This window comes from Dipodomys ordii, unplaced genomic scaffold, assembly GCF_000151885.1.
Source record: "Dipodomys ordii isolate 6190 unplaced genomic scaffold, Dord_2.0 Scaffold10, whole genome shotgun sequence".
In the NCBI taxonomy this organism is placed as follows: Eukaryota; Metazoa; Chordata; class Mammalia; order Rodentia; family Heteromyidae; genus Dipodomys; species Dipodomys ordii.
Genome location: NW_012267226.1, coordinates 7,637,171 through 7,656,394, shown reverse-complemented (window position 1 = coordinate 7,656,394; position 19,224 = coordinate 7,637,171). Strand labels below are relative to the sequence as shown.

The 19,224-nt window shown below is 42.5% G+C and overlaps 1 protein-coding gene across 1 annotated transcript in view; it reads left to right on the top strand.

The window, feature by feature from the left end:
• Nucleotides 1-7,267, top strand: part of Fli1 (Fli-1 proto-oncogene, ETS transcription factor) — a 123,005-nt gene extending 115,738 nt beyond the window's left edge. Inside the window, exons 6-9 of the mRNA XM_013009758.1 lie at nucleotides 1,661-1,726; nucleotides 3,704-3,763; nucleotides 4,673-4,720; nucleotides 5,263-7,267. Of these exons, the coding sequence (XP_012865212.1) occupies nucleotides 1,661-1,726; nucleotides 3,704-3,763; nucleotides 4,673-4,720; nucleotides 5,263-5,792 (704 nt within the window). The 3' untranslated portion in view covers nucleotides 5,793-7,267. The remainder of the gene's footprint in view (nucleotides 1-1,660; nucleotides 1,727-3,703; nucleotides 3,764-4,672; nucleotides 4,721-5,262) is intronic.
• Nucleotides 7,268-19,224: the final 11,957 nt, after the last annotated feature.

Genomic DNA, 19,224 nt, shown 5'->3' with positions numbered 1-19,224 from the left:
TCTTTCACCAAAATGCCTCTCTCCAAATGACTAAGAAATTGGCTCCATTGGCTTAGTTGATTTTAAGCAAGAAGGATCTGGATAGGGTTGGGAGGTAGAAGGGAGAAAGGTGGAAGGGGTGACATTGGTCAAGATATAGTGTACTTACCAACTGATATGCAGAGTTGAATCCCTTTGTAATCCACTTCAAGACAAATTAAAAATAAAAAAGAATCTGTTTTGGAGAGACAATGTGAATGAAGGTGGAAGAAAGTTAAATAAAAATAAAGAGACAACGTAAAGCAGTTGAGTTTGTATCTTTGTCTCTTTCCCAGCCTTTCTCCCTATCCCCATTCCCCTAGCTTTCTGTTTTGCTTTTCATGCCAACTGTTAAAGACGGTAATTTAAAAACTGAACTGGCTTTTCCAGAGACAGGAGGAATTTGCATTTGCACGTGGATTTTTTTTTTTCAACGAGAAAATCATTCCTCTCTTTTGGTTCTTCTTAGCCAGTAACAGTGAAAGTTCAGACAGTCTGAATCCATCTGTCTATCCATCTTCCCAGGTCTTATTCTAATTTGTTTGAGAGACTCCAAAAGGGTGGAAGGGAATGGTTTGTGTTTCACCATGTCAGGCTGTTGTTTGATGAGGTTTGTGCCTCATTTGTTCAGATGGTTTTTATGGTTTCTTTGTTGTTCATGGAAAGACTTTCAAAGTCATAATTCTGTATCCTTAAGCCTTTCTGCTATTCCTGCTCTATGTCTCTACAGGGCTTGCACCACGAGAGAGGAAATGAAGACACTTCCAGCCAGTTGTTAAGCAATTTCTGAGCATGGTTGTGGAGGCAGATGGATGGGCTTTTTCAAGAAAGGCTATGGATCAGTGAAGTTCAGATTCCATAGAGTATTCTCCAAGAAAATCTAGTCTCTAAGCCCTCCTAGATGCAAGCTTCTCTCTAGCCATTTCTGGACCATTTCTTGATCCAGCTTCTTTTCCAGCCACACCTCTGGCTTTCTCCCTTTCTCCAAAGTCATCAGGCTCAGCCCCCAATAGAAAAGTCTGAGAGTTCTAAGGCAGTCTGGAATGTGCTCACAACTCAGAGCAACATTTCAGTGCACTGAGACAGGAGGCTGGAGTTGGCCTCCAAGGAACATCAAGACCATGGGCTTTGACATTGATTTCCCATGAGACCTTTCATCTGTATATCCCCCATCTCTCCAGAGCCACTCCAGGACATTGCTAGGCAGCTAATGTTTTTGACAAGTTCTATAAAGTAATTTACATACATCCTATTCCTTGATCTCAGTATAACCCATAAAGTTGATAATGTAATGCAGGTCAGTCGTTACTTGCATATCCTTGACCGCTGGGCTCAGATAAGTCTTCTAATTTATCTAAGATCTCACAACAAATCACAAGATAGGATTTAAATCCATCTTTCATCTTAAATACAAGTTCTTCCCAGTGCTTCAGACAAGACTGAAATCTTCTCAAAATCAGTGTTAATTTTTTTTCTACCACCCCACCCCCAACCCCACAGGAGTTCACTTCAGGAATTTAGAGATACTTAAAAAATTCATTGCTGAATTAATGTTAATCTCTTCTGATCACCAAGATAACTTCATGTAACCTTCCTACAAAGCAGTCAAAGCTAATTGCTCCTATTTGTTGTTTTTCATTAGATCCTTCTTATGACTCAGTCAGGAGAGGAGGATGGGGTAATAACATGAATTCTGGCCTCAACAAAAGTAAGTAAATGTCATACCATTCCTTGGGAGGACAACATTTTTTCTGAGGACAGGGTAAAAAACAGGGTCATGAGATAAAGAATAAAAAGTAAACATTTGTTTCTATGCTTTTCTGAGCACATATCAGAATTCATTTTCAGGGGCTAGAAAGGTAGAGTTTCCAGGTTCAATCTCCAGCACCATAGCTGTTTTCAATTTAAGACCTGTTTCTTTGAAAGATGGTGTGGGATTAGACCTTTGAAATTCGCTTTGCTATACTTGGTTTTAGGATTTTTAATTTTGAAGGTTTCTTGGGACACATTTCCATATGAATGAAAGGTGACTGGATTTGAATTTCTGTTAAGGTTGATGAAAGGTTATTGACCTCTGTGACTTTGTTCCTTCAATTGATGATGCTTAGTCAGGTCGCACACCTGTCTGTACTAGATGGGAAACTGAGATAGAAGATAGCCTGACAGAGAAAGTGTAGGGGACCACCATGATGGTAGTTAAAGTTTATCCAATATCTTCCATTATGGGAATAAGGAAAGATGATGGTTCACGAATTCCTGGAGCCAAATGTATCTATCTTGCTTTCTCTAGAAAGTAAAAGAGCAAGTGGATAAAGGCAAGTGAAGGAAATTCTTTTAAGAAAGAGACTCAAATTATAAACAGTGTCCAGTCAGTAATTAAGTTCCATTTCTCTTCTGTGTGTTCATTTTAGACTCTGCACACAGCCCTTCACTGTATGGAATCACGATGAGTCAGGCAGAGGTGGTTCTTTAGGGAGGAGAAGGAAATGGTTGTACATCCATGACTGTATTCACCTGGGAAATACCAAGGAAGTGTGTAGATCTGCCACCACTCAAGTTAGATCTAGATGGAGAAGCATTTTTTGACCTAGAGAGAGGGGAAGACAGGCATCCCAGTCAAGCTGTGGGCTAGCATGGCAGATCATCAGGGAGGACCCCTGGTTCCTGGAGTTTAGAACATATGTGGAAAAGAAGCCTAGAGAAGTAAAAATGGGATTGGTAGCGAATGATGCTAAGAAGCTAGATTTTGATTCTTTAGGCAACGGGGCAGATTCAGGTGTCTGGACAGGGACATGAATGAGAGGTCAGTGGGAAGATAAAGGCATCTGAGAATGCCAGTCAGATAAAGCCACAGACCCTGCAAGAAGCAACACAGCTTCAAATGAAGAAGCTATGGTGAGCATAGAGAGGGTGAGAGAGAGAGAGAGAGAGAAAGAAAGCCAAGGGTGGAGGGAGGGAGGGAGGAAGAGGAGAAAGAGATATTCTGGGGGGAGAACCCACAAAACATGGGATCACAGGAAGCAGGTGATCTTTGCACAAATGCTGCCGTCTCATTAAAGATTGCCCAAATAAACTTCAAAACCCCAGTACTAGAGACATACTAGATTATTACCTTTTTTAAAAAAAATCATTTAGGGGCTGGGAAGGTGGCTCAATGTAGAGCGCTTGCCTTGAGCTGAAGAGCTGAGGGACAGCGCCCAGACCCAGAGTTCAGGCCCCACGACTGGACCCTAAATAAATAAATAAGAAAATAAATAAAGCTAAGCACAGTGGCTCAAGCCTGTAATCTGAGCTATTTCAGAGGCAGAGATCAGAGGGTAGGAGTTCCAGACCAGCCCAAGCCAAAAGAAGTTTGTGAGACTCTATCTCCACTAATGGCTGGACACACAAATGTCATCCCTAGCAACCCAGGGAAGCATCAAGTAGAAGGATCAAAGGCTGGTCAGAGCATAAAGTGAAGCCCTACCTTGAAAATTACCAATGTAAAGAAAGGGCTGGAGATGTGGCTAGAGGGGTAGAGCACTCCCAAGCTATCCTGAAGCCCTGAGGTCAATCCCCAGTAGTACCAAAATAAAATGAATAGCATGAATGCCAGTCCAGTACATGATGCCTCCTTCTGGAGGGCACTTGATATTCCTCTGCCCTGGTGAACAACCATTTACCTCACTTCCTTCTCTTGGCACAGGTCCTCCCCTTGGAGGAGCACAGACGATGAGCAAGAACACTGAACAGCGGCCCCAGCCAGGTATATGATCCAGATAGATGATGTCTCCTTTGCTGTGGATTCCACATAATCATTTGGTGGAAGATTTAGACATCTAGTTGGTCCTCCATAACTGCAGGTTCTGACCCAAGGCTTCAACTCACAACAGAACAAAAATATTCAGAAAAATGTTATATGTGTGTTGTACATGGCCAGGTCTTTTCTCATCATTCCATAAATAATATGGTGTTAATTTATTTTCCCATCACTTTCATCTCTTAGGTTTTAGAAGTAATCTAGAGATGATCCAAAGTCTACAGGGAGATGTGTGTAGGATCTGTGGACCCATGGTTCAAGGCCAGCTGAGGAATTAAAAAGTTCATGAGATTCTGTCTCAGTCAATGGTTTGGGTGCAGTGGTATGTACCTGTCATCCCAGAGACAAAGGACAGCACAAATAGGAGGATCAATGATCCACATCAGCCTAGAGAATAAAGCAAGACCCTATCTCAGAAACTATGAACAGGAAAAGTAGCTGATAGAGTGGCTCAAGTGGTAGAGCACCTACTTAGAAAGTGCAAACCCCTAAGTTCAAACCCCAGTACTACCAACAACAAAGGAAGGAAGAAAGGTAGGAAGGAAGGAAAGAAGGAAGGAAGGAAGGAAGAAAGGAAGGAAAGAAGAAAGGAAGGAAGGAAGGAAGGAAGGAAGGAAGGAAGGAAGGAAGGAAGGAAGGAAACCAAACAAGAACAAAATGATACTGTTACTTTTCTATAAATTTTGCCCCTGACCATACCCAATATCTTTGAGATCTACACATAAGAGCAGTAATGTTTACTGAAATTAGACTTTCCTAGGATATTGAAATAGAAGTGTAAAGTCTTACGTTGTTGTTGACACTGCTATGTTTTTTAAATAATAGTAAAGCAAATTTCCTTTTTGATTTCTTCAGATCCATATCAGATCCTGGGTCCCACGAGCAGCCGTCTGGCCAATCCTGGTGAGTTCACCTTAGCCTGCAAGCTCTTCTTTCCAGAATGCTCCCTAGCTTGTAAGGTTACAAAGACCTCCATCTCATATCTAGACATCTGACTGGGGAGTAAAATGAGTTCTTCATTTTGCCAGATAAGTCAATACCTATCTTATAGAGTGCAAACTAGAGGTTTGGACTTGTTTTTAGTTTGCTGTGTCTGCAGCTGAGGATGCTTCTGGAAATCAACTAAATTCGAGGGGAGGATTTTGAATATTCAGTCTATGATGACCATTTGTGGTTGTTAGACATGCTAAACAACCTGATTCCATTAGCATACATTGACTACATGTCAATGTACTGAAATGTCATGTACTGAAATGTCAACCTGTACCCTATGAAAACACGTGTCATTATGATGGTTCTGTTTTTGTAAAGTGAACGGCAAGAAGAAGTCGTCTGAAGGTAAATGACACAAAGTGGGTCCTTAGGAAGGCCAGGAAAGTGCATATGTAGGGAACAGGCTTTGACTTCTCCAGGCTGAGTTGCTGCTTTCTCCTCTTTGCCTGCAGGAAGTGGGCAGATCCAGTTGTGGCAATTTCTCCTCGAGCTACTCTCCGACAGTGCCAATGCCAGCTGCATCACCTGGGAGGGGACCAATGGGGAGTTCAAAATGACGGACCCAGACGAAGTGGCCAGGCGCTGGGGGGAGCGGAAGAGCAAGCCCAACATGAATTATGACAAGCTGAGCAGAGCCCTCCGGTATTACTATGATAAAAACATTATGACCAAAGTCCATGGTAAAAGGTATGCCTACAAGTTTGACTTCCATGGCATTGCCCAGGCTCTGCAACCACACCCGACCGAGTCATCCATGTACAAGTACCCTTCCGATATCTCCTACATGCCTTCCTACCACGCCCACCAGCAGAAGGTGAACTTCGTCCCTCCCCATCCATCCTCCATGCCCGTCACTTCTTCCAGCTTCTTTGGAGCAGCATCACCATATTGGACCTCCCCAACTGGTGGGATCTACCCTAATCCCAATGTCCCCCGTCATCCTAATACCCATGTGTCTTCACACTTAGGCAGCTACTACTAGAAGCTTAACCATGGTGGCCTTCCACTCTTCCCGGATACTTTGGACCCTAAAGGACCTATGTGGCCTCTGGTTGAAAACAAAACTGGATGTTCTTTCTTGTTGGATAAAACCTTTGTTCTTTAAAAAAAATTTTTTTTAATGTCATTAACTCTTGCTTCCTCTACCGAAAGAAAAAGATGGATCCTTCCATGGGCCAGTAGACCAGTTTGGATTCTTAACCTCCTATCATTTTTTTTAAATGAATGGAATATTTTAGATGACTGGAATGATTCTATCATGGTTCTAAAACAAAACAAAAAAAGAAGCTGTAAATTTTCTTTCTACTTTTTAATGACCAAAGCAGTTTCTTATCAACACACGGGTCTCATCATTGTAGGATTCAATACAATAATGAATCATGGACTTAACCAGTCATGTTCTGGTTCGAAACTAAGTGGAAATAGAGGCAGGAAGCTCAGAATCTTACTTTTAAGAGGACCAAGTTCAGTGGATGGCAACTGGAACACTGGTTGTAAGGCCAGTGAAGTTTTCACCCAACTGGAATTTAAAAGACATGACGTGTGTGTGTGAGTGTGAGTGTGTGTGTGTGTGTGTGTGTGTGTATTTATGAACCCATGGGCATCGGAAAATCCCTGTTAGTGGTCCATATGCACTCAGCTTATTGTTCTCTCTACAAATAGTCAAGCTTTGAACTAAGAAATTCTAATGCAAACACAGACATTCCTGAAAGACAAATGATTTAGATAACTATTTTTTGTAATGACAATGGGTCCCAGAACTTTGAAAAGTCACGGGGATTTCTAAACTCAAACAGATTCGCAAGCGCTGTGCGTTTGTTAGACCATCAGACCAGGGTCGACCAATCAGAAGGCATCTTACTGTATAAATTATGCAGAGTTATTTTCCTATATCTCACAGTATTAAGAAAATAAATAATTAAAAAATTAAAAAGAATAAATAAACGAGTTGACCTCGGTCACAAATACAATGTTACTATCAAATCAATCCTTGTTATTTTTTTAAGTGTAATTTGTACATCTTTTTTTTTTGTCAATCTGTACATTTGGGTTCTTTGTACGTTTTTATAGCTGGTTTTTAAAAAATGCATAATGTGACTATTGCTGAAAAGAAAACAGAGTGTCTAAGTCATTGACTTAATAGGAAAAAGAAGCACTGGTGATATTTAACAGCCATGCAGGGGCAAGAGCGGTCCATTTAAATCTTTAATGCTTTGGAAATGTGTGTAAATAACCGCATTGCAATAATCACAACTCTGGAAAGGACAACCAAACTTTCCCTTGTGGAGGCAAGGGATTTTCCTGCTCTATATATGCAATATATTTTTAGACTTTAAAATATATATAATTTTGCAGGTAATCGCTGACTTTTAACTATATTAAGTGTTAAGCTGACAACTGTCATGAAGACTATGTTGTAAAATAATTTGACTAAATAAATTGTGCCTTCTCTCAGAATGGAAGATGTTGTTTTCTTATATAGCTACTGCTAAGGCAAAGAATTTTGTCCAGGGAAGGTTTACTGTTTTCTTCTTGGGCTCTGAGTTTTTCCTAGGCCAGGCACAGTGGTTCATGATTATAATCCAAACTACTCAGGAAGAAGAGATGGGAGGATCACAGTTCCAAGCCATCCTGGGTAGAACCGTATCTCAATGCCAGACAGGGGGACATGCTCGTGATTTCAGCTACTTAGGTAGGTTGTGGATTGAGGGATATGAGTCTGAGGCCAGCCCAGGTTTGACCCTCCTTAAAAAATAATGAAAGCAAGCCAGGCACCTGTGGCTCACACCTAAAATCTTAGTATGCAGGAGGCTGAGATCTAAAAATCATGGTTAAATACCAGTCTGGGCAGAAAAGTCTACATGAGCCTCTTATCTCCAGTTAACCACTTATAAACTGGAAGTGGAGCTGTGGCTCAAGTGATAGAGCGCTAGCCTCAAGCACAAAGAAGCCCAAGGACAGCACCCAGGCCCTGAGTTCAAGCCCCACAACCAGAAGAAAAAAAGTAATGAAAGCAGAAAAGGGGTTAAGGATGCAGTCAAAAATCATAAGTTGTAACATGAGGCCCTCAGTTCAAACCCCCAAACCAATCCAAAAACAATTTTTCAAATGTAAATGCTGTAATACATTGGAAGGTACAAAAGCAATGTGGTTTTGCTTGTTGAGTGAAGTGTGTAGACTTTTTCAATTCTATGTAAGTCTTCTTTCAGTCTAAGAGAGTTTTTATCAGATGATAGCTAAGGTCACACGTCCAAGGAGCAAAGCAAAGTAAACAGGTCAATCCAGGACCTTTTTTTTTTTTTTTATGATTTCACCGTGTTACATACACAAAGTGCTTAAAAAACAACTGGTCAACATGATGACCCAATGGAGAATAAGATTCTAGCTTTCTTTCGGTCTCACACCAGGATTCTATTGTCTGCCCAGAGTTTTAAGATTTTTTTTTCCCAAAGGAAGAAACTTGTTTTAAATTGCTTCATTACACCTGGTGCTGGTGGCTCACACCTGTAATCCTAGCTACTCAGGAGACTGAGATCTGAGGATTGTAGTTTGAAGCCAGCCTGGGCAGGAAAGTCCATGAGACTAATGTCCAATTAACCACCAGAAAACCAGAAGTGGAGATGTGGTTCAAAGTGGTAGAGTGCTAGCCTTGAGGAGAAAAAAATAGCTTAGGGACAACACTCAGGCCCTGAATTCAAGAGCTACAACTGACCAAAAAATTTAATTAACTATTGGCTTGCTTTATTTTCCTCCATTTTTTAAAGAAAAAGAATGGGACCTAGAAAGCCCTTTGTGTTTCAAGGCCACTGGCAGCATTAGGAACCCTAAGACCTTCCCTGGTTAGCAGAGCTCCTTCTAGTGAAATGAAATGTGTTCCAAACCCTTGCATCCTGCCATTTAAAAAATATGCTAAGCACATATTCTAATTTATATTAATTTATATTTATCACATATACAATTGCTACATTAGTATTGAGGGAAGTATTCTACATTCGCATATTCAACCAACTGAGGGTTGAAATTATTCCAAAAAGTATTACATCCATTCTGAAAATACACATATACTCATTCTCCCCGCTTTGTCATCCATCCCTATACAAGACAGCAGAGCAACTACTTTCAAAATGTTTACACTGTATTTGGGGTTGTAAAACATCTAGGGAAGATTTAAAATATATAGAAGAATGCATGTGGGTTCTATGTAAATATAGTGCCATTTTATAGGTTCAAAACCAGCCAGGGGAAAAAAGTTCAAGAGATTCTTACTTCCAATTAACAAAGAAAATGCTAGAGTTGAGGTGTGATTCAAGTGGTAGAGCACCAACTGTGAGCAAAAAAGCCAAGAGAGATCTCAAGGCTCTGAGTTCAAGCCCTCCCCCCCATCCAAAATATGGTTGAATATCTTATGAAGAATGTTATATTTTCAATACCTGTTGCTTTGAAGCCTTTCTAATATCCGCAGTCATTAGGAATAACACTTAAAGTGATCATTGTTTTACTTAATAATTTCTTCATACAATGGAGCAATAAGTAGTTTGTTTAGTCCATGGGTAACCCATGAAATGTGGGTTCTTAGATAAGGTAATCCCAGGTTAGACCAAATGAGACCAGGAGAGTCTAGAATACTGAGGAGAAAACGAGTATCTTTCTACCCCAAGACAAGGCATTTAGCAGTAGGGAAACAAAACAACACAACGAGGTACTAGTGGCTCATGCCTCTAATCCTAGCTACTCAAAAATTATGGTTCAAAACTAATATATGCAGTTCATGAGACAGTTACATCCAATTAACCAGCGAAAAGCCAGAAATGAAGGCTAAGGGACAGTGTCCAGCCCCTGAGTTCAAACCCCAGTATTGGACCAAAAGGAAAAAGAGTACCATTAGCCCTTTGTATCAACAAATTTGACATCTGCAGATTCAACCATTAATGAAGCAAAACTAGTTTAAAAATCACATGCCTTAGTCATATGCAGACACTGTCTTTTATTTGTTCTTATCCCCTAAATAACATGGTACAGCAAACATTTAAGCAGTGCTTATACTGTGTTAGCTCCGATGAAATGATTCAAGTGCTATGGCAGGGAGTGTGTAAGTTCTTTGCAAATACTATCCCTTTCAAATAAGGGACTTGAGCATTCTTGATATCCTTGACTTGTCCTGAAAGCCTTACGCTCAGATTCCAGATGACTGCATGAGAAATCTGTGCACTTGCTTTCACATACTACGTACGTCCTTTGTTAAAAGAGTACAGTGCAAATATACTGCATGGAGAAATAATGAACACTATCCTTTGGGAGAACATGCTTGGAGGAGGCAGCCCTTGCGTGTGTTTCTCCACGGTCTAGCCAGCTTTTGTGCCTCTCTAAGCTCTGCCTCTTCTCCCTCACCAGTCCAGCTGCACGCTCAGGAGTGAGATGGAGGAGTGAGGGGAGGTCCAAGAGAGGGGAGATAAAACTGATTCTGATGCATACACAGAGTCTTTCCTCTTACCCAGGAAGGAACTTGTCATTAAAAAAAAAAGCACTCTGGATATTTCATCATGTAAAAAGCTACTGAAATAGATACTATATTCCTACAGCCAGGGAGTCCCCACTAAAGGATTATGAAAGGTCAGTTGATTTCAAGACTACAAATCCCAGGCTCCCTCAGGGGATAGACACTTCTAAAAGGAAGTGGGTTAGCCAGGCAACCCTCTAGCGTTTCAGCCAATTGAGAAAGGATAGGGGAGGGAAGCTTTTAATAGGAATGTCAGCTCCTAGGCCTGGGGTCTGTCTCCCTCTCTCACTTCTACTTGGCCTCCTGTCTAATTGTTTCAGTCTGTCTGAGCTGGTAAATTCCTAAGCACATAGTCAATTTACACTTAGCTTAAAAGCTCTAGGGGGAAACAGAAAAAGTTTCCAGTGAAACCATTCATTTACCTACAATTGCTAGATTAGCCTTCTGGATGTTAACTGAGTTAACTCATGTGTTTTCTCAGTAGGAGGAGAGTGATTTTTTTTTTTTGGTGGGGGCAGTGGATAAATGAGTATGAGTATAATGCCAGAGACTCTGGATTCAAATTCTGACCTTTGCACCTACTAGACAAGTCGTCTGCATCTATTAAGTGGGAAACTGAGAATTCTTTTGAGGTATTAGATGACAACATGGAAAAACCAATGCTGCACAGGAAGCATATAAATATATATATATATATCCAATCACTGGTATCTGCCAGTATTCGCCAGGCGTTCCCCCAAGAACAAGTCACTGGTAACTGTTGAGGAGTTCAGTATCATATAGAACTTGTTCTGTGGTCTGAGAGACATTTTCAAAATGAGTGAAAAGTGGGAGTAAATTGGATTTTCCAGTGAACATTTTGCATTTTCCCCATCCAAGGCACTCACTGTGAGTCACTTGGGTGTTTGCCCTTTGCTGGCTCCATCTGCATACAGGAGGCTGCAAATAAAATGAGATTTGTCCTAAAGGAATGTTAAAAATGTACCTTGTCAGAAATATTAGAGGGAATGGTCAATTATGCCAAGAAATAGAGACTGGGAGGTAGATTTTATGTCTAGTCAGCTTGGGCCCAAGGTGTTGTGTTTTTTTTTTTTAACACACCTAAAACCACCTGGTAGCTTCATAAGAAAGAAGATTGTATCTGTCTTATTTGCTATCATGGTGACAGCAGCCCACAGTAGTGTGATCTTTAAATATATAGTGAATGAATCTATAGGGAACGGGTGCTGAGTTAAAATGACCTGATCGTGAGTCTCAGCATCTCCACTAACTGAATTATGACTTCCAGTGGCTGGTCTTGGTTTCCTCATCTGTAACAGGAGCATCATGGTAATACCTGGCAAGTTTTTCTAATGAGAAAATAAGACCATGTAAGAGAGGATAGCCTATATGTTGGCTAGAATTACAGAAATGCAAGATGTTGGCTGGGTGCCAGTGGCTGAGGATTACAGTTTGAAACCAGCTCAGGCATCAAAATAAAATGATTAATGCTAAATATAACAGTAGTGTCCTGGGTTTTGTGGGGTGTGTGTGTGTGTGTGTGTGTGTGTGTGTGTGTGTGTGTGTGTGTTGACAGTCCTAGAGCTTAAACTCAGGGCCAGGCTGCTGACCTCTAAGCATTTTTGCTGAAGGTTAGTGCCTTAGCACTCAAGCCACTTCCGGCTTTGTAGTAGTTAATTGGAGATGAGTCCCACAGACTTTTCTGCCCAGGCTGGCTTTGAATCATGATCCTCATATCTCAGCCTCCTGAGTAGCTAGGATCATAGGTGTGAGCCACTGGCTCCTAGCCTCTCCTGTCCTGGGTTTTTATCATTCAGAAGTCTAAACAAGGCTCAGGTTCTTCTTGATGTAAGTTAAGAGTTAAGCCATATTGCACTATTCTATTGCATATTATGAATATACATTTCTGCACTACACAAAGTGAGCAATTTCATTATAATAGTTCCACACATGTACATATTGGATTTTATTCATATTCACGCTCTCTATTACTCTTTCTTGTCCCTTACTCCCTTCTCCAACATTTTACAATTTTTAAATAGGTCTTGTGTTTTCCTTTATGCTTATGAGATAGTCACAAACTATCTAGATTGGACAAAGCAAAAGTACATGTTTTATTGAACCATTTGAGAGTGAGTGGCCAGTCTGATATTCCATCCACCTCAAATATGACAGGGTAGATTCAGCTCAAACAACAAAGTCCTCCTGTGTTATCTACAGCAATTCAGTAAATTGGAAACTTGATGAGGACAGACTATTTCCCAGTAATCCTCAGGAACCATCTGGCCTTTGCTAAGTGGTCGAGAGCAGCAAGTCTTGTCTTTCTTGACTTCCAGGACTGAGAAATTCTGGGACACGATAGGCCAGTAAGTTTGTAGAATGTTCATCAATTTGGATTTGCCATGATTATGTATCGATAAGGCTTTCCTAAGAGGATCAACACGGAAGTGACCATACCTGTTCTTACAGGCAGCACATATCTGAATTTACCTCATTATTGATGACTCACTCTGAGGGTTTGCTTAAGGTGGTATCTTCTCTGAAAAGATATGTTTCTCTTTGCAGTTAGAAAGTATTCTGCACAGAGTTTCCATGAAACTATGGGGCTATCTCAGTCATCATTAAGTTCTAGTGCATTTGATCATTTCAGTAATTCACTCTATGCCTGGCACTGATGGTTCATGCCTGTAATTCTAACTACCCAAGAGGCTGAGGTCTGAGGCTCAGGGTTCAAGGCCAGCCCAGGCAGGAAAGTCTATGAGATTCTTATCTCCAAATAACCATCAAAAACCAAAAGTGTGGCTCAAGTGGTAGAGTGCCAGACTTGTGCAAAGAAAAGCTAAGAGACAGCACACAGGCCCTGAATTCAAACCCCAGTACTGGCACACAAATAATATAAAGATAGAACTATTTTTTTCCCTAAAGCCTCATTTTTTTTCCAATTTGGTTGAGGAATGTTATGTGCTCTTAATTTTATTTTGAGGACTATTTTCTCACCACTGACCCTTTTTTGACCACTGTCATGTTTCCATCATGTCTGTATACTTCCTTTCTTCCTCCAATGACAGCATCTCTAGAAGCAGTCATTTATCCCTGGATTCCTTGTTTGTTTTGGTGGGAAATGGAGCTCAGAAGCTGATCTCTGTGTGTTAGGTGTGCTCATGGCGACGGACCTGATCCTGATTCTGTCCCCAGGCCTGCTCCATGATCAGAGGTAGGCCGTATGTGCCTATGCAGATAGGTGCATTCTGAATGTTTCATGTGTCTATGTACATGCATGAATATAGATATATGTGTGGACATCAACATGCATATATGTGCATACTTTACATCTATCTCTATACTGAAATCCCTGTGTTCACTCAAATGCATTCTTTGGTTGGATTGGAATTCAGAACTCACCCGAGTTTCCTCTCTTTCCATATTTGTAATTCACTCATTTGACAATGAGAAACATGGCTTTCATTAAGTATACAGTATGCACTTCCTTATCATTTCTCCTGTACATAATCAGTCTCTTCTCTCTCGCTTTTCCCAGTTCCCCTATGCAACACATTCTTCTCCTTCCTGGCCCAAATGGCTATTCTGATTATCTCCACTGCTGGGTGACCTTCCTTGCTCCAGACATCTCTCAATAGATGTCACTGGCAACCTGTTCAAGCTTGACACTACAAGCCACGCCCCCTTGACTTGGCTGGACAAAGTCCTCAGCCTATAAGAGTCCGAATTCCTGTGACAGTTGGCACCACTTTCTGCTCTTTTCACCCAGTGCGGGCACTGACACCTCATTCTGGGACACTGTGTCAACTCAGATACCATTGTATTCTGTCACCTCTGGCTACAAGAATAAATACTTTAGAAGAGGAGAAGAAAGGGGAGAAATGGGAAGGGAAAAAGAGATCAAGAACTACAGCACTCAAAATTTGCCAGCTTTTATATTCAAACACACACACACACACATTATCTGAAATAGGGGGTCTGGGGAGCAGAAGAAGACATAAAAGTGATGGGGGAGGAACGGTCTACCAGAGAAGCTAATGAGCTTGCAATTAGCTGGGAACGAGGGCGGGTGGAGAAAATAAAATTTTAAATCCTGTACGAGATGGTTTAGGAGAGTGATTGGAAGAGGGAAGGGGAACAGGGACTGGCTAGTAATTATGGATAAGCAGTGTTTGGGTCATGACATTAATGTTTCAGATAGAGGCTGATGTAAAGAGTGCATGACTCTCAAGTTACCCTTGCTGGCTGGACAGTGCCATAGCAGAGCAATATGCAAGAGCTAAGATCCATTTGTGTGTGAAGGCCTAGGGAACAAAGGGCAGAAACTGTGTCCGGCTGGATTCCTGGCTCACAGAAGGATCCAATGTGTACCTGTTGTTTGTCAAGCTACACCTGTTGGACAGAAAGTATCTAGGGCTCAGCAATGCTGAGGGGAAGGGTGAGGTGATTGCTAACTCCAGAGAGACACAAAGAAAATCAGAACCAGGGAAGATGCAGGTAAAGCATCAAGCCAGGCCACAGTTAAAATCTGCTAGCAACTTCTTCTGATTCCCTGTTTGGGATGAATGGCTTTCCCCAGTTGGATGCAGTATTTCTTTCTCTGCTGATCATTATGTTAGCCAGAGCCCTTGGCTTCCAGAAGTGTTTGATCAAGTATCACGTAGACCCTAGCAATGCTTCCCAGACTCCTCAGCTTTTCTTGACAGTTTCACCTTTCTTTGCTCTTTCTCTGTCATTTTTCCTACAGCATAAACTTACCTAGCAATTTTCTGCATAATGTAAAGATTTGTCACTTAGGAAAAAAAATCATCATAAGAAATTTGACCATGAAGAACTGATTTGCATCAGATGTCCCCCCCGGAATTGTGTGTGTGTGTGTGTGTGTGTGTGTGTGTGTGTGTGTGTGTGTGTGTATGCATGCACACATGCCAATCCTAGTCCCATGGTTCCTGAGCATTTTGTTTGTTTGTTCAAGGCTAGCATTCTACCTCTTGAGCCAAAGCTCCACTTCTGGCTTTTCTGGTCCTTAATTGGAAATAAGTGTCTTGTGGACTTTCCCACTCAGACTGGCTTTGAACCACAATCCTCAGATCTCAGCCTCCTGAGTAGCTAGGATTACAGGTATGAACACCAGTGCCCAGGCTTCTGGGAATTTTAAATGGTTAGGGGTGCAAACTGTCCATAGCTTTGGAACTGACTTCTTACTAGCCAAGTTCATTGGCTTATACCTTAAACGTGTCTTCCAAAGGTTATTGCTGAGGTTTCTGAGCCTATTTCTCTCATACTGATTCAGTGATTCTCACTCTGTCCAGGTTCTAAGACTCCAATCTTCAATGGATCTAATTTTTTAAGTGGGACAATTGAATCTTTTCATTTTCCATTTGAGCCCAATGCCAGCCTTTAAAGTGAGGTGGGGTTTATTTAGTAAAGGGGGCGCAGAGGAAAGCAGGGGTCTCAAGCCTCATGGTGAGTTTTGCATTACCAAAGACACAGTCATCCTCCAAAATGTCCTTTGCACTCCTCCAAGCCCCCACACCCTTACCTCTGCTCCAAGACCCTTATCTCTAATTCCAGGAGGGCTCTTGGTACTCAACCTCGTAGTTTGCAAAAAGCAGTAAAGTGCTACAAAAATCACATTTGCATACAATGCAGATTGAGGTTAAATCTTTATTCGGTTGATTGGTAGTTAACTGGACACTTCATGTGTGTGATTATGTAATAACGGAGAGAAAACTGGAGTGAAAGAAATCACCTGGCAACTCCAGCACAGTCCAGTTTCTGGAGGGAGCCTGTCCCACCTCTAACATTTTGAGTTCTCAGAACAAATGAATCTTTATGAGACACATGTAACAGAAACACGAGAGGATTGTCACTGGATTCCCAAGACTTATGTGTAACAGTCTCAATGTAAATAAATAAATAAACAAAACCAGTTTACTCTGAGTCACAGCACCTCTATGAGGTATAAACCATTCCATGCTTTGACCCTTAACTATCCTGGTTCCTGAATGGAAAGATTGGCCTAACCATGGAATTTCCTGGTCTTGGTGGATTTATGACCAAAGATACAGAGGATGACCCAAGTTATAACTGCTGTCTGCACAGCAAATTCAATTATCCCAAATTCCAACACACCACCCCTCTTCCTTGTCCATCACCCCTTTCTTATCATAATCTTTCCTGGGCCATCAACCCCCACTGGATCATTTACATCCATATATAATCTTTCTGCAAGCACAGAGCTAAGAAGCTAGGTTGAGAACATCTCACTAGAGGGAGAAAGCTACATTCTTGTTTAAGAGCCACCATGACATAAATTCAGCCCCTGCCTACCCTAACCCTCACAAAGAGTAAGTAAATTAACCCTGTCCCTTCTTCCCAGCCATCTCCAAGGACAAAGAAAATAGCCTTAGGGTATGAGAAGAATTTTTTTTTCCTAGCATTATTGCAGCCTTAGCTAACAGATAAAGCAAGGAAACCTGAATTAGTTTTATCTGCCATTGAGAAAACTCATCATTAGTCTGCCCTCTACTAGCCATCCTGGCCACATGGGGCTAAAAAATAGCTCTCCATTATTAGGCATGATGGAATGGAAAGGGAATTGTACACGTTGTAAGGGATGGGTATTCGTTCAGTCTTCACAGAGTACTGAGAATTTACTGCAAAACATCCTTGATAATGAGACAGAGAGAGAAAGAAAGAGAGAGAGAGAGGGAGGGAGGGGGGAGAGAGAGAGAGAGAGAGAATTCTCTGGAAATTAGGACCTCCTAGCCTGGTCCTGGTGATTCATGCCTATAATCCTAGCTACTGAGGAGGCTGAGATCTGAGGATCACAGTTCAGAGTCAGTCCAGGCAGGAAAGTCCTTGAGACACTTACCTTCAATTGCCCACCAGAAAACCAGAAGTGGAGCTGTGGCTCAAAGTGGTAAAATGCTAGTCTTGAGTGAAAAAGCTCAGGGACAGTATCCAGGCTCTGAGTTCAAGCCCCACCACTGACAAAAGGGGGGGAGGGAGAGAATAGGGCATCTTACTGAGTTGGTCTTTTGGAGGCTAAGAAAGTACTGGGGTCAAATGGCTCTGGGGAAGATTCTCCTACTTTCTCTTGGCTCAGGTCACCTCCCTTTTCCCTCCCTCTTTTCGCTTCTGCTCTATCCCACCCCCTCCTGCCTCAAACCTCTCCTTATTTACCAGGTAAAATGTTCACAGGACCATGTCTGGTCTACCTTAGCTAATGACCCTCACCCTTAGGCTAATTTCCATGACTTCACACTGAGCACCCAAGAGTTTACTGGATATCTATAGATTAGCTACCCTTAGCTCAGGGCTCACTGCCTGGGTCCAGGAAGGTCACATGACCCAGAGCCGGCTAGGTGTGTTCCTGATGGGTCTGTGGGCAGGCATGGCAGGCATAATGACTGGCCAGCCTGAGCCACCCTTACTGCCAAAGTCAGCACAGCATATACAGAATGACCCAGTGCGGCCTCTCCTATGAGCTCCTCAGCTGGGTTTCACGCAGAATCCTCAAATCATGTTATAGAATGTCTACAGATGTCATATTGCAATTACAACAGCACTGGGCCTAGCCTACTCTGTAGCATGGTGCAGGGGGTGGGGAGGGAGGAACAACCAGCAGGTGCAAAGTGCTGGGGTTTTTTTTTTCCCCTTTAACCCCTGAGGTGGACATCATCCCATCTAGAAGAGGGTTCCCAAACCCTGGAAGCCCATTACTAGCTGAACTTGACTTCTGGCTTGTAAACACAACTTCTGGGATACTTGGACCTAGTGGCCCCTTCTTGAAGCTTAGTTTCCACAACACAGTGACTCCATTTCCTGAACCCCCAATCCATGGAAGACCCCACCTCAGAGCTGAAGCTGTTAAGCCTTTACAGCCTTTTTGAAGCCTCTCCCCACATAGTTCCTGAGGCACACATCACTGTCTGTATTGAGGTCACTAGGTATCTGTCACCCAGTCAGGCCCCATGATGTGGGATGTCTATTTTCTTCTATATCTAGAGCTATATATCTATATTCTATATTACTCCATATCTAGAGCAATCCCTGTCCACTGTAGGTGCTAAGATGCTTCTTTGCTGTTGTTTTGAAAGTGCCTGGCTGGTTTTGAACCCCTGGATTCAAGTGATCCTCCTACCTGGGGAACACAGGGATTACTGGAATTCACAGGCAGATGGATTTTGTTGTTGTTTCTTTGTTTTGGTGTGGGGGGGGGGGTGGATCCCGGGACTCGGTGCTAGGCAAGCCTCTACTAGTGGGCTATACTTTAATCCTCACACTGGATCTGGTAGAAATGGCACCCTGGGGAGACAGGCATGGGTCCCCCTTCAGGAGAGAAAGAAGCGACCCCCAGGGGGCCCCAGCACTGGGTGCCACCTACCCTACTTAGATCCTCTTTGTCAGGAAAGAGGAAGCTGCTGCTCTGGAGTTTCTAGAAATCTACCTTTACAACATTTGGCCGGCCAAAGAAAGGTTTTCAGTTTGTTTAATTTTATGAGAGGTTCCTGGAAGCCTCCCCGCCCTGCGAGCCTTCATCAAGCAGCAGCCACCCCCCCCCCACCTGGGGTGGAGACGCCCACCTGGCAGAGCCTGGACTCAGCTCCCTCCTGACCACCCAGGCCTGCGTCTCCCCGACGCCCCCCACCCACCCGCCCCCCTCCCTCCGGCCCACTGTGAATCCAGCCCATTTTAAATGCCCTTTGAAAAGGTCTCTGTTTGGGTGAGCTCCTCGTGCCCCGCCTCGGGAGCGGCAGATTATCTGAAAATAGGTGTTATTGATTACAACCAGGTGGTCTTTGTGGAAAGGGGTCCACTTGAACCAAAATAAATATTTGACAGCACACCAGCACAAATAACAAGCGGGGGCTGTGCAGGGCGGGCGGGGCGTTCTCCGGGCCGAGCCGGC